The sequence below is a fragment of the Diadema antillarum genome, unplaced genomic scaffold (assembly GCF_040938485.1).
Source record: "Diadema antillarum isolate AM-2024a unplaced genomic scaffold, OU_Dant_1.0 scf00000135, whole genome shotgun sequence".
Lineage (NCBI taxonomy): Eukaryota > Metazoa > Echinodermata > Echinoidea > Diadematoida > Diadematidae > Diadema > Diadema antillarum.
The window spans coordinates 1,860,227-1,876,925 of record NW_027271024.1 but is presented as its reverse complement, the minus strand read 5'-3'; the positions used below and the strand labels follow the sequence as shown (position 1 = coordinate 1,876,925).

Genomic DNA, 16,699 nt, shown 5'->3' with positions numbered 1-16,699 from the left:
AACATGTCAAATAATTCTCTAGGCGAAAGAAAAAAAAGGTCACAAATTTTATTGCATTCATAGGCTTATGAACAGTGTATATCACTCCCTGGTACGCACGCAAGTCAAATGTTGCAGGAGTTGATGTGTTTTCATCAGTCCTGTCAAGCTCACTTTATGCAGAGTTGGCATTACAGTTAGACCTTGATTATCTGGCCACGTCATGATGGACAGGCATCCAAATAATCGATTTTGCGGGATAAGCGAGATACTTCATGATGTGGAAATAAAGCAAAACACATTTTTTATATGCATGCATTCAATAAAGTAAAATATCCCTTCATGTATTGTTTGTGTGATATGTACCAACAATGAGATCAATATTGCGACTTGTCAAATACTGCCACTGCATTGTACTGTACCATTGCTGTGCACTCAGTGCCAGTGACAAGTGTGGCACCAGTATTTGCCATTGTCTCACATACTGTCTTAAAGTTTCAGTCCGCTGCGATGATTAGAATATATCCCGTTGTGTATATGGTTGAACACTTGTTTGTTTGCGTGAGATTTGGCACTTAAAATACATGAAAACAGCAAAAGAATGTCAACCAGTCAACGTCCGGATAACAGAGAATCTGGACAATCGTTGGCCGGATAATCGAGGTTCGACTGTATTTCTTTTTGTCACAACCAACAATGTTGATGACAAGGAAAATTGAGCAGGTGGTGCATGTCATAGTTGTCATTTAATGCACTTGTGTTTATATTGTCTCATTGTTTTTCCACTTTCTATCCCAGAGCTTGTGAAAGTGATTGTGATAACCCTAATAAAAAAGTTTGAATAACAGTCGCCAATGACATCAATGACACTAAAGTAAATGTGAATAGAATGTTGATAACCCTTTGTTTCTTAGTGTGCTTCAGATTGGCAATTGATGCAGCAAACTGTGCTGTACTCACCATCCAATATCCCTGGCACAATGCACAAAATGTCTCGCTGGTTTAGATGTCCAGATAAAAAATGTGTACACAATGCATACTTGCAAACAGTCCCCTTTTAATAGGGACTGTCCCTTTGTTCACTCCAGGAAAAGAGACAAAAATTCCTTTAACCACTTTATCAAGTGTCCCTATTTTTGTGAAAATCTTGGTGTAGTAATGTATTGGAAATTTTAAGAAATGTCCCTATTTTTAAGGTATTTCCCCCTCATTTGTCCCTATTTCTTAGGTTTCAGGGTTGGCAGGTAAGACAAAGTACTTCTGAATCATTAGGAGCCCATGAAGCTGTGGATATTCAGAGGTGTGCTGTGTGTATATGATTTCTACTAACCCACATTAAAAGAAAAAAAAAATGAGTTATCTGTTTTATGAAATGGATAAAAATTTCCAAAAATCTTTACTGAACTTTATGGTGACAGTTGTTTACCAGATGCACGGAAAATGAATGTCATTGTTCTTATTACCTTTATTATCGTCATGATTATTATTGACCAGGTGAAATTGAGCAATATGGCCACGTACTGTGAGTGTGCAGGCAACTTCAAGACGGTCATCGCTCACGAGACGTTCATCAGGAAAGTGAAAACATTCAGCAACCTCGCAAAGTGAGTCACAAATATGGAATAGATGAGAAAACTGCTGCCAACCTCATACAAGTTTTACTCCTGATCAATCCAGTAGCACCAACCTTTGTAAATGTTGCATAATGAAATGCAAATGATGATAATTTTCTATAACAATACTGTTCCACCATGTAGCTGTGCTCAAACGGTTTGACCGTATGGCTATCATTTGTCTTCCTGGATGCAAAGAACATGAAATTAATCATAGGTCACCTTTTGTACAACATACTTGTGAATATGTAATCAGCCTGATAGAGCAGTTCTCATGTTCAGGGCTCACCTGGTGGAACGTTGGTTTTAACTTTTAACTGTTGATATAAAGACTCACTTTTGAACAGTTGATGAGATGTGATTGTCCCTCTGGTAAAGTGCTGACTTATTGTTTGCCATTGGTCCAACCGATGACAGGTTTTCATTACAAATCTACGTTAAGTTTTACAATTTGAAAGCTCCCTCAAAGGGAAATTCCAGACCAGTTGAAAGTTAGTCTGAAAAGGAGTAAGATTTTCTAAGCCCAAGAATGAAAATTTAATCAATATTGGATGAAAATTAAGGAAGTGATGAAATTATGAAGTTACACTTATTATTTATAGAACAGTTCTTTAAAAGTCAAAATATATGCAAATAGTGAAGTAATGATGGCATCCCCTCACAACTTGCCATATGGTTTGTACATAACATTTTGACATTTCCAGTTGTTTGTTTGAACACAATTATGTCCTAGTCTCCAAACCTGATAAAATTAACTGAGCATGATTTTGAAGTTACTAAATCCAGGAACAACATTTAGATTTACACTTTCATTACACACCCACACAAAAAAAAGCATATATGCATACATACATGTACACATTCGTATGTAATTGTTAGGGGTGACATCATCAGTGCACTCATGTACAAATAATTTATGTTAATTGTTTGAGAAATATTATGCAAAAATTAGTATTAAAATCTTTGATATTTCATAATTTCTTTTAATACGATTGATCCGATTTTGACAAATTTCCACTGTGGTGCTTGTCACATTTTATCCTTTCTGTTCACAGCATATACTAACTTTAAGCTGGCCTGAGATTCCCCTTCAATGTCAAAGGTCATTCATGCCAGTATTCACCTTATCCCCCCCCCCCCCCCCCCCCACCATTTCTTTCCAGACACTACAACATGACTCTGCTTCAGGAGACAGTAGACTTCATCCTACGCATGAACCCTGAGCTGCAGACCTGAAAGACGTGCCCTCCAAAAGACTGTGGTGTGTTTGCATGCTTACCATGATCGTCCAGTTCCCTCACAGGTGGCTATGGTCTTCAATGACCTTTGAACCCCAGATTTTTCAAGACATTTGATGAATCATTTAAGTGGAATCCAGAGCAGTTGAAAGCAGCCAAGTAGAAAGTGGTCATTTACATGTAAGTGCTGCATAAACGGCTTTGCATTATTTGGTTGAAAATAATCAAACATTCACATGTACATTCTCACACACAGCTAGTTCACAGATGAATTGTCATAACATAATTTTCAATTCAAAAACCTAAGTTTCAAGTAAATAGACTGATTGGCTAACATATTAACATTTTATGCATGCCATTGCTACAGTGGTTTTTCTAACTTGAAAGCTGACCCAACACAGCGATGACTTTAGAAAATATCAAAGAAATATTGAAAAGTGGTTTTGAGGTACGTGTTAACAGAATAGTATGTTGATGTGTCAAGACAGAGGAAACATTCAAATTTGAATATGTTAGTAAACTTGACCATTTCAAGAGAAAGTCTGTAATACCCTAAGTTAAGTCCACAGATGTTCAGATTGTATCAGTGATCTGGATTATAGACCAGTTTACCAACATATTCCTATTCCAACACTGGCACACTGGCACTGGTCCGATGGTCCCTGACCAGTAAAAATCAATGTCGGGCCAGTACCCTTTTCAGGAATTGACCAGTAAAAAACTGGGTACGGGACTGGTCTGACATACATGTCAGGCAAGTAGAAAAAAATGGGTTAATGTGCAACCCTGCCTATTCAATGCCAACCTTTCTAACAAAGGTTGTTCTTGACAACTACAAACTTGCTGGAGCTTTTCCCTGATGAAGCAATCACTGATGCATGTGAAATGGTTTCAAGTATTAGAATATATTGAGTATGTAAGATGCACTGAATGTCCGTGCATTAAAACTGTCCTATTCTGTCTATCATAATGTAATGAATGTTGATATAATGATCTTGTTTGTACATTTTAATTTTTATGTGTATACCCCAAGAATTATGTGTCATTTTTAGATTCCATGTAAATTGTTTATTTGCCTATCTTTAAAACACAGGCTTTGTTACATACCATGTTCAACGTTAAGCCACATTAAGCAAGCCTACATGGGGAAGTTCACCCTGAAAATTAGTTTGTGTAAATAGAAAGCAGAACATTTTTCAAGGGACAGGACAGTGAAAGTTTAGGCAATTGTGATGAAAACTAAGAAAGTTAAGATATTTTGAAATTGTGATCACATAGCACAAATTGGCAACTACAATGTACATAATGTAGCATGCAAGCTCCCCTTCCATTTGCTTCATGCCTAAAATCCCATAAAATCTGTCTCTTTTCATTATTGAAGACTGAATATATTTTTTACATGCAGGGATCGCATTTGAAAATATTTACAATGTTGGGGGTGCTGTGCTCTGTCGGGGCTCCTTTCTCCCCACCACCATTTTGAGATGCGCTAAGACAGCCAGGATCAACAGAAAAAAAATCTAATCATGAATTTAATGGCATCATTACACCTTGTATCCATAAATTGTCATGTCTTGTTTGAGTCTTCTTGAAATTCAAATACCCAGGTAATAGTTGTTTCCATAATGGTACTTTATTGAAAATTGTGTATTTTTTCTATGTCAGTAGTGCAGCATGTTGATCTCCAAAATTCAGTGTTGCAGCCACTGCGATGGCAACAATCCATGTTTGCACCTGTCAATAGTGAAATGTTTAAAAAATCATTTCAAATGTCGAGACCCATTGTGTAGCAGGTGCTAGTCATTTTAAATGACGAAATAAATGTATTTATAGACTTTTCGTAGTTTTGAAGATGTACTGCTCAGATGTTTTTTGAAGGGCGTGTCGATGTGCGAACATTCTTTTGTTGAATAAAAGTGTCAATATTTTATGAGACTCAGAGACCATGTTGATGTCATTTCTGAATATTTCTACGGAATCTCATCAGATAATGTGAACCATTAAGACTTCATAAGACCAGAACACACACACACTCACACACATTCACACACAAAAATAATAGTATTTGTATCAATTAGAGTGATATAAAAACTATTTAAGTACATGTATCTTACAAGACACATTTAATATTTGTTCATAGTATAGTTTATTCACCATGAGAACTTATAACAAGCTATATATGGCCACTGACATTTCCTTGGAGTATGGTAACTTGAATTTAGGGAATAATGGCAAAAGAAAAGAAAAAGGAATAGGATAAAGTCATATGCAAACTTATCTCTTTAGATATTCAGGTATATCACTATATGTATATTGTAGCTCATTATGAATATATGTCTGTGTATGTGTGTGTGTGTGCGCATGTCTGTGTGTGTGTGTGCTGTGAGAGAGAGAGAGCAAGAACAGTGAAAGAAGTGAAAGAAGTGAAACAAGCAGGACACACATACAAGAAAATCTAATGGAGAATTTGCCCTCGTACTTGAAGTCGTCATTAACAATCAGTGGCTGCCAATTATTCATTTACACTGACGTCTGATGAGCAAATGAAGCCCAGTTTTGTCTGTACCCTGTAGCATTAACTTTCAATCTCTGCTCTCGATTGAAGCACAAGATAAATTACAATCAGTTATTGCACATCAATGAGAGAATATGACCAAAGTGTAAAGCTCACCTTAAGCAAAAGGCTCCGGCAAACTTTTGGATCGCTTTTCTGGCGTCTGTCCTTACGCATCTTCATCCTCCCCATATGGTGTGATTGATGAAAGTCAGATTTTGAGCCTAAACTTCTTTTTCCGTTTGCCTAATATTTTTGATGGTTTCTACCCTCTATTTCGATGGTGCTGAATCTGAATGTGGATGATGCAACACTTGGATCCTTGAGGGTTTGAGATATTCAAGATGGCTGCCAAAAGGGCCACTAAAACTGGAAAAAAAGCACACATACGTAATATATCCTTGACAGGATATTGAAAATTAAAAAGAATATCCAAGCTCCGAGATTCCGATATTGTTATGTTAAGTCAAAACCTGAGCCTTCACCCCTCTGAATAACATCTTTCTTTCATTTATCCTATGCCTTGTCCGCCTTGGACTACTTAACATAACAATGTCGGAATCTCGGAGCTTGGGTATTTGTTCCATGTTCATCGTGTCACTGCCGGCAACCAGGGACAGCCTGGTGATAGTGTCGCTGCCCGGAAAGCAGTAGATGACGGGTTCGAGTCCCACTGGTTCCTTTTTTCCGACATGTTTGTTAATTTACAGATCAGCAGTTACGATCTTAACAAATTTTCATTTGTAGAGGGAGACAAACTGAAGAAACTCAAAACCTGAGCCTTCACCACTCTGAATAACATCTTTCTTTCAAATTGAAAATAGATTGATGGTTCTGCCCTCTTTTCAGGACGCTGAATCAAGAATCTGGCTGATGCAATAATTGCACTCTTGAAGGTTTTTAGATATTCATGATTTTGGGGTGCCATTTTGGCGACCATCTTGAATACAGTGTATCATACAGCCCTTTAGATTACAGAAGTTGCATCAACCAGTTTCGGATTCAGCACCCTGGAAATATATAGGTTAAACAATCATGTTTCCTTAACTTTCACCATTTTATGAGGACATATTGGAAATGCGATTCTTGTCGGTCATCTTGAAATATCTCAAAATCCTCAAGGAAGCAAGAGTTGCTTCATTCAGATTCAGATTCAGCAGCCTTGAAATAAGGTAAGATCTTCATTTTCGTTTCCAATTTTTGCCACCTATAAAGGAAATGCTAGAAATTTCAGATTTTGGCGGCCATTTTGATGGCAATTTTGAATATCCCCAAATCCTCAAGGACGCAAGAGTTGCATCATCCAGATTCGGATTCAGCCTTCTCGGAATAGGGTAAAACCATCTGGGAAACACTGGGCGGACGGTGTTCCACAAGGTTCAATCTCGCGCCCAATCTGCCAGTCCAACCCAAGGTGCTCACCAAACTAATCCAATATATTGGCTTACTGAAGGAACATGGCCTCAAAGCAGTGACCTATCACATTCACCATTCACACACACACACCCTTACACAATCTTCAAGAGTATTGATTCCGTTTATGATTTTTGCACTTGAGTATGCTTCTATTAGACGCTGCTGATTTTCTGCACATCGCTCATTATTCATACTTTTGTCTTAGTTGGCCGTTCACGAGTTGTGCGTTGATTGTTGTTGGCCTGCCGGTACCGGTAGACATAATGCCGCGAATATGTTCCTGTCAAAACTAGAGGAGTTGTCAAACAGTGAACTAGCTTTTAATCAAACTTGTTGAAGAGAGTGTAGGACTTGATAGACACATTCTTAAGTAGGTTCTGTGTACGTACGGAAAATGAAACGAAGTGTTATATAGATGATAGGGAAATAGATGATGTACCATTTTTTTTCTGGTCTTTCCTACTGCAGTTCTTGTTTGTTCTACCCTTTACCGCCTGTCTTCTGTTCTTTTTCTTTGTTTTCATCCCGCATAATTACGCTCACTGCTTCTGCTTGTGAATACGTGGCATAACGCTGTTTATTGCTCATCATGTTAAAGATCACACATTCCTATCGAGGTAATGTTGGTGATAAAGCAATGCGTAGGAAAGTGTGTTTGCGTGCGTTCTGGAGCGACGAACGCGCAACTTTAACCCAAATCCAGGTAGAGGCGAACTGGAGACGCTCACATGTAATGGCATTTGGATTTTAATACGGTCAGTGGTCCCTAGACGGTTACATATCAACTGTATAGACCCAGTTCCAACCAACCTGTTTCATCTTAGTAACTACGTCATTCTTGTAGGTACCGGTAGACGGATATTCACATCTCAACATAAATTGCAAGGTATGAGTTCCTAAACGGCTTTACTGAATAAAAGGAGAACAGTCGTCTGCCCCGTCTGTCACCACAAGTAGGCCCATAGGACGGATTTCGAAAAAATTTACCATGATGTTCTGCCAACCTATAAACATTACCATGTTCCACAGTCACCTCGTCGGGTTGAACGCCCTGTCAATCTCAATCTACGTGCAGCTCTTCCTCACGGTAGCCTTCAACGGATTTGCCCTAGCCGTCCTTCGGAAGACCAACGCCAACCTGGATGAGGTATCTCACTTCCTACTGCGCGCACTCGCGACCCTCAGTTGTCTCTTTGGTGCCTTCTGCGTGACCACGCGGGTCTGCCAGTCAATAATGCCCCAGCGAAATATCGTGATGGGTACCGCCTTCGTGGAGATTGCGTTTATGTTTAATACCCAAGGAGTGTTTCTCTTGATCAATCTGAATAGGTACCTGATGGTCGTCCGCCCTCTAAGATACCGAGCGCTTGTCACACCATGCAGGGCAAAAGTAGCCTTTGGCATGGGCTGTTGTTTCTCTCTGACTACTTCCTTCATTAATATGCCATTCCCAAATTCGCTTTTCGAAGAAGCCCTCAGAGCGTTCGTCACCTGCGACGCAGAGGCCCTGCACACCGTACTGCACTCAATAAGATTGCCCATGTACGTGCTTGTCGCGATGTCCTTCGGGCTCCTTGCGATGATAACCTTCGCGAATCTGCACACATTCGTCATCGCCCGGCGCCTCTCTTGCAGAGCGTCCAAGTTTCTGACCGTAGCGGGATTGGCAAGCGCGCCCTCCAACTTCCAGTCAGGACCCGACATCCTCAACGAAGTCCGAGAGGGAGGGTCTCACCCGGCGCGGGCCAAGACCGTCTCGCCGCAGTCAGCGTACAGGATGAGGAAGTGTTTCAAGACCACCGTCACCCTAACTCTCATTACGAGCTCGTTCTACCTCCAGTGGGTACCCAAGATAGTTACCCTGATAGCCGAAACCGCCGGGATCTTCCTACCGATGCGCTGGTTGAACATTTTAGGCGCCATGACGTACAGTAGCGCATGGTGGAACGTGGCCATTCTCTTCGCCACAGACCGAAAGTTCAAGAGGATCGCAATGGGTTTGGCTGGATGCGGCCGTTAGGGACACCAAAAATAATGTGCTGTTTATCATGCCTAACATTTTCTTCGTCGTATTGCATGCTGTGCGCTGTTTAAACATGACTCAAGGTGTAAACTAGCGTTAAAGAAGGTTTTTAGGTAGGACAACGAACATGTATTAATACTTTCATCAACCCCATTGCCAACCGGCAAGAGACGTTTCCATAGCAATCGAATTGGTCGATGCAGTTGTCATTATTCTAGCAGGTCTACGAAGGCTGCACAAGCTCTTATTCCATATCTGTTGCACTATCCCAGTAGTTTCAAAATCAATGATTGAAATGGTTCTACTTGCGCGTTACGTTCTGCGTTGATAGAATTCACAGAAGAGATTTGAACAACTTATTACCGATAAGGGCCGGGTTCTTTTCATAGCAATATTGTAAGGCCCGCGGGGTTATCCTCGCGCGCTACAATATTATAAGAAAGCCAAACTGCTTAGAGTAGCCTACATGTACACACACGTGAACATATGAACCGAAAAGATTGCAGTTTAGGCGCTACTAGGGCCGGTCGGTATCAGAGCAATTAGTATGTTATAGCTGCTCCCGGCGCAGGCATTGTTGAATTTGAATTTGCGCCCAGGACTTTGCAAACGTTCTATTGTTGAATAAAATTTATTACTTGGTATTTGACGACACTTGGAGACTTGTCGTGTCTCATTATTGCCTTCGTCTCAAGTAGATCTAAGAACATGGATGGACACACACACGCACACACACACACACACACACACACATTCATACATGGAGACATTATAGTACCAGTTGTAACGGTGATAGAACAACGTATTCAGGGACCTCCCTGGTATTACAAGTATCATAAAAGGCATGCACCTTAATTCTTGCTATGTACATGTATAATTTATATCTATACAATTCCGGAAATCACCTTATACAACCAGTCCAAATAGTGGTGTTTTTTTTTCCATCGGTCACTCGTCGGAAGTGAATCTTAATGCTCCAGATCCTGCACCCACCAAAGTTGGATCGCAGTTTGAGGAATCCCACTGGTGTTTAGACAACTATCACGTCAGTGTCAGACATGTGCGTTATCTTCATCGGACGACTTTGCCTCATCGGATTACGTCCGGCATGTCTGACACCGATCTGATAGTCGATCAACACAAGTCTGAATCACCAGACTGCGAACCAATACAGTGTACATTTCGATTGGTGACCGCAAGCAAAACGTTTGCTTCCAGCTTTATAGTAACCGATGAGAAAAACAACTCTAAATGGAATGAGTTATAAGAGAGACACTTCATAATTACACTGAGGAGACACTTGACTCTAAAGAGACATTATTTGTGTCAATGTGAAATATTCTACAATATTCCACACTGTTTCCCTCATGACCTCATTCCACAAAGATTTTTTTTTTTCGTATTGGTCTCTAATCGGAAGCGAAGCTTGCTGCTTGCTGCTCCACCCATCGAAGTGTATCCAATCGCATTCTGATGAATCCGACCCGGATAGTCGAGTATTCAGGTGAGTGCCAGACGTACATGTCGCTCATCGAACGATCTTGCCTCATCGAATCATCGCCCGACATGCTTGACTTTGACCTAATAGTCGACCTACATATTACAGTCGGATCCATCAGACTGCGATTCAATAGGTCTGCACTTTACTCTTTTTGCTCTCTTACAATTTTTAAGCAGTGATTACTACAGATACTCTCTCACTTTGGGTATGGCCTGGAAGAGATAAACTTGGCTTCCGATGAGTGCAATGTCCAATGAGGAAAATCTCCGTGGAATGGAGGTTTCAGGAAAGATCCTTTGCAAAATTCTTCTCGAGCCCATGACGCTGTGAAGAACATGTGCAACCTGAAAAATTTAACGCAAATGCCCCGTAACGGACCATAGAACACAGATTATCACCCAGAGAAGGCAAGAGTAGAATTGTCACCTCCTATTTCAAGACTCCTCAACACGGACAGTCCCCGAGTAGCTTCCGATTAATCTGGGGATAAATCTTGGCCTTGACTGTCCAGAGTAGACTCGGGGTAGCCTCCTGAGATCATCCGGGTAAGTTTTGAGACGTCTGCCAGGTAGATATCTTACCTGGAGAGATCAAATGACGTCACCTTTGCCGGATGTCATGTGACAAGTGCTGCCGACGGTGTGACATACTGGCGACAAAGTATACGTATACACAATTTGTATATCAGCAACAAGTTTGCGCCAGGGACGGTCGAGGTTACCATAGTGTGTACACGGCAAAGGTCTTCAAGCAACGCCTGTTAAGATACTGTCAGAAGTATAATAATTAACTTATATGTGACAGCAACAGCAGTGACCCAATAAGGTCCTTACGAGATTAACATTTGGGGAAGAGTGAGAGTTGTTGGAATTGACATGATCACACTCACACACACATACATACACACACACAAGAGCTTTAGTTGTGATCTTTGGTAATAACTGATAACAACTCCGTTCACTGCTCATTATTCATTGAATGTTATCGGCCGATATAAACGCCAGTAATCTGTTGGTGTCAAAACTAGAGAAGTAGTCAAACAATGCACCAACTGACGCTGATAGTTACACTTGTTGTAATGGGTGAATGCGTTCTGTACGTGATTACCAAAGGGCTGAGTGGCAGATAAAAATACATGTGCCAAATCATTTGGTCATTGCAGCTACTATATGTATTGTTTATTATTCCCTGTGCAGTGTACATTTTGTGGCTTTTTTTTCAATTCCTTTTTGTTTTCGTACGTCCATCGATTTAGTGAAAACGTGGCACTGCGCAGCGTCTACGTTTGAGCAACAAGCATTTAAATCCTGATTGGGCGAACGCGAGACGCTCACATGTAAAACAGGAATGGTATTTTAAGACAGTGGGTCTTAAAACGATTGGGTCTCAAGTTGATCCAGGTCTAACCCATCTCCCGATTCATTTCAGCAACCGCGCTAGGTTCTTATACGATGTCAGTTATCCACATCTTTAACCAGTCAACACATGATGTAAGGCATAGGACTCCAGAAGCGGGAATACCTACCACCAACATCGCACCAGACAAATTTGTAGTCACTGTCCACTACAGCCAACAGGATTACACTAAAAAAGCCCTTGTAGTTGTAGTATGGCGAGCCAAACAGAGGAGGCTTTCTGATGGCCATATGCTTGCCATCAATAGCTGCCACGCAGTGGGGTAAATTCCACCGCTTGTAGAATCCACCAGCAAGTTGTCTCCATCCATCAGGGGTTAAAGGGGCTGTCATGACTTCATCTGCATACTCGTCACATATGGCCTGACACACTTCCCTGACCACTACAGATAGGGTGTTTTCAGGCACCATCCACCCATACTGCATGTCGGAGTACTTGGTGCCAGACACAAGATGACGGAGAGTAGCTGCCAACTTGAGACCTTCCAGCGGCTCCCTGTACCAGGTGTACTGCCTCCTGATTCTTCCTCTGACCCTCTCCAGGATTTCATTGTAGAGTTCAGGGGGCATGCAGAGAAATTTCTTGAAAGTCGAAGGGTCTTCTCTTCGGAGCTCAACCAACAGCTTGTCGTAGATTCCAAAAGCCCTTCTTCTGACAGGGTTCAGCCACGTCCTTCTCCAGATACGACGTTGTTTGAAGCCTCGTCTCCATCTGAAGCGGCCTCTGATGAGCTGGTGTAGGTTCAGCTGCTGATGTATAACTTCATTCTAAGCCATTGCGAGTAAATACTGGAATCTGAGGCGGGCTGCATCTTCCATTTTTCTGAAGAAACTTTGAAACTTTCGGATGGAATGTTTATATATGAGTAGTGTGGTGAGTGGCTGGTCATAGAGAGCAGCTCAGCATTCGCCATTTTTTTCGTCAGGTCATTCGCTCGTATTCGTATCACTTCGCAGTCCATAGTTTGTCATAGACTAGAGGCCCCCTCACACCTGAGCGAATTGCCTGAAATATGACTTGCGATGGCTGGCGAAAGGCATTTTTGGAAAAATCGTTTTCAATGGTAATTGATAGCAAGTCATATCTACCCTTCGTGTTTGGGTTCGTACACCTTCTGAACTAACAGTTGCGATTATTCAAATTCGCACGGGATTTTTGAACATGTCTAAAATTTCCGACGAATTGAAAGATCGTCTGTCATTTGCATCTCTTATTTAGTCTGCGGTTATCGTTCGTTTATCGTTCGTGTGCTATTGTCACGCATAGTCCCTCATCGCGCTTTTGCCAGGGTGGACCGATGTCGAAAGAACCCTAAACGAAGCAACACGATGACAAAATATGACTTGCGCATAGAAACGAAGATACTATGACAAACTCATTTTCGCTTGCCATCTTCTCTGCGACGGGAAACTAAGATTGACTTTTACTAAATTTGAAAGGCGATGCATACACGAAGGCAAGTCTAAGAGATACTATGACAAACTATGGAATGCGAAGTGATACGAATACGAGCGAATGACCTGACGAAAAAAAAAAATGGTGAATGCTGAGCTGCTCTCTGTGACCAGCCACTCACCACGCTACTCATATATAAACATTCCACCTGAAAGTTTCAAAGTTTATTCAGAAAAATGGAAGATGCACCCCGCCTCAGATTCCAGTATTTACTGGCAATGGCTCAGAATGATATCATAAATCAGCAGCTGAACCTACACCAGTTCATCAGAGGCCGATTCAGATGGAGACGAGGCTTCAGACGACGTCGTATCTGGAGAAGGACGTGGCTGAACCCTGCCAGAAGAAGGGCTTTTGGAATCTACGACCAGCTGTTGGTTGAGCCCTTCGACTTTCAAAAAAATTCTATGCATGCCCCCTGAACTCTACGATGAAATCCTGGAGAGGGTCAGAGGAAGAATCAGGAGGCAGTACACCTGGTACAGGGAGCCGCTGGAAGAAGGTCTCAAGTTGGCAGCTACTCTCCGTCATCTTGTGTCTGGCACCAAGTACTCCGACATGCAGTATGGGTGGAGGGTGCCTGAAAACACCCTATCTGTAGTGGCCAGGGAAGTGTGTCAGGCCATATGTGACGAGTATGCAGATGAAGTCATGACAGCCCCTTCAGCCCCTGATGGATGGAAACAACTTGCTGGTGGATTCTACAAGCGGTGGAATTTTCCCCACTGTGTGGCAGCTATTGATGGCAAGCGTGTGGCCATCAGAAAACCTCCTCTGTTCGGCTAGCTATGCTGCAACTACAATGGCTTTTTTAGTATAATCCTGTCGGCTATAGTGGACAGTGACAACAAATTTATCTGGTACGATGTTGGTGGTAAGTATGATACGATAGGAGAAAGGGGGTAGGTCGAGTCAATTTAGGGGTACGTCAGATTTGTTATCACCTCACCTCCATTGTTACTGTTTCAATATTTATTTTTTTTTTTGCTAAAATGATATCAATTGGGGCAATTCATCTCAGTTTTTGCTTGATACCCTCTTTCTTTTTATAATAATATTGCATATTTATTTCACCCAAATGATCTTTTGTGTAGAAGCAAAAATCTTAAATTGATTGATTTGTTTTATTATAATGTTGGTATTTTTATGTATAAATTTCAATTGATGAGCTTCCTGACATTTTGGCACATATGTTCATAAGAAATAACTCTCTTCATATCTACCCAACCCGTCATCGTGATGACTATCACCTTCCACGTACTCGCACAATTTTTGCGAAAAAAAAACCCATTAATGTTTACAGTGCCGAAAATACTGGGATCTTCCGGCTGATTTTACTGTTTATCTTTGTCGTCCTTTAAATGTAAATGTTGCGTGGATGATTTCTCTGGCCGCACTGAAATCTGGACGGACCTGGTCGCTTTTATACTCCCCGAGGAGCGCACACACACGTACGTGATCTGTTCTTTCGTCTTCGTTTCCAATCGCACGCCATATCAAACCATTGCTCATTGTTCGTTCTGTCTTATTGGGTCATATCAACCCTTCGCTCGCCTTCGGCCGCAATTTACTCAAAGAAGTGAACCGAAAAATCGTTATCCTTCGCATGTCATATTTATCCTTCGCTTACCGTTCGTTAATCATATTTGACTTTAGTTTATAATCGGATGATTTGAAGGCATTTTTTATTTGAAATCGTTGAATTCGCGCGCATTTCGTGCGTTTTTCCCATTCGTCCCTCTTCGTCCCCCTACATTCGCTCAGGTGTGAGGGGGCTTTTACCTTCGTGTATGCATCCCCTTTCAAATTTAGTAAAAGTCAATCTTAGTTTCCCTTCGCGTAGAAGATGGCAAGCGAAAATACGTTTGTCATAAGTATCTTCGTTTCTATGCGCAAGTCAGATTTAGTCATCGTGTTGCTTCGTTTAGGGTTCTTTCGAGATCGGTCCACCTTGGCAAAAGCGCGATGAGGGACTATGCGTGACAATAGCACACGAACGGTAAACGAATGATTACCGCAGACTAAATAAGGGATGCCAACGACAGACGATTTTTCAATTCGTCGGGAAATTTTAAACAATGTCATGTTCAAAAATCCCGTGCGAATTTGAATAATCGCAACTGTTAGTTCAGAAGGTGTACGAACCCAAACACGAAAGGTAAATATGACTTACCATCAATTACCATTGAAAACGATTTTTCCAAAAATGCCTTTCGCCAGTCATCGCAAGTCATATTTCAGGCAATTCGCTAAGGTGTGAGGGGGCCTTAAAGCAGAGAAACCAATAAGTTGAAAATCTGAAACAAAATACACTAAACAGTACTGATGATATCAAATCCTCATATATTTCAGAAATGTAGCAGTGCAATTCTATTACAATACCACTTGCTCAACAAGTTTAAATTTATCCTTTACTTTGTATGATGTATTCAATTTTTGTAATATATTTATATGTTTCTGTCGGAAATGAAAAATAAATGAATGAATGAAGTTCACCTGTGAAGAATCTATGCATGCCTTCTTTCTTTTGTTCTGCTTCCGTGAGCCCCAACTCATGCATTCTTATGGTGAGGCTGCCATGTCATTATCCTTGTTCATTGCAATTTGTTATAAATTTTGAAAACATTCTCATTCCTCATCCCAATCACTATACATCCTCAAACTTTGTGCTCAGTTTAACTGATTTATAGTTGTTCAAATGTAAAAGTCTGAAAATCATCCGGATGTCCCCTTAAAGTACACTGTTGCACCACTACACCATTATATTCACCAGCAACATCGTATCAGAATACTAATATTTCAATGAAATAGGCGAATGGGCGACCACTTCTATTTTTATCACAATTTATAAGCACTATAAGGTTCCCCAATTATTGTATAGTCTTTTCATTCTACAATGTTATATTTACCTTATTCTCAGTTATCAAAGGAAATGAAATGTATATGTTTTGTCGGAAAATGAAATAAACTTTGAAAATGAAATTAGAATTGAATGTGAGAGATCAGAGAAAGGGACACGTGAATAGATATCTTCATTGACAAATAACACACACACACACACACACACACACATATATATATATATATATATATGCTTGTTTGTGATTGTATGTTTGTATGTAATACTATGTATGATTGACGCATATATACACTCCTATTAGTTTTGTTATTTTCTGCTGTTTCTGCCTCTACCATTATCGTTATTATTTTCACTATTGTCTTGGTCATTATTAGTTTTTGTATACAATATCCATATCATGTTTTGTATCCATCATCATTAATTTGTCCGATTTCTTTGATCCTCAGTCTTGATAAAGGGCAGGGCCCGAAAGCTCGAGAATAAAAATCAAATTGTGAGGATTCAAGCTGCGTCTACCGTCTCATCCTTACTCTCACCTATATTATATCTATGTCTATATATATATATATATATATATATATATATATATATATATAAACGCGTTCTCCTTTTGGTAGCCACTTTTTCAGTGTGAGCACAGAGTG

The 16,699-nt window shown here is 40.6% G+C and overlaps 1 protein-coding gene across 1 annotated transcript in view; it reads left to right on the top strand.

Annotated features, from left to right (window-relative positions):
* Positions 1–2,894, top strand: part of LOC139720958 (DNA polymerase epsilon catalytic subunit A-like) — a 68,402-nt gene extending 65,508 nt beyond the window's left edge. Inside the window, exons 48-49 of the mRNA XM_071632287.1 lie at positions 1,474–1,583; positions 2,756–2,894. Of these exons, the coding sequence (XP_071488388.1) occupies positions 1,474–1,583; positions 2,756–2,828 (183 nt within the window). The 3' untranslated portion in view covers positions 2,829–2,894. The remainder of the gene's footprint in view (positions 1–1,473; positions 1,584–2,755) is intronic.
* The last annotated feature ends 13,805 nt before the right edge of the window (positions 2,895–16,699 follow it).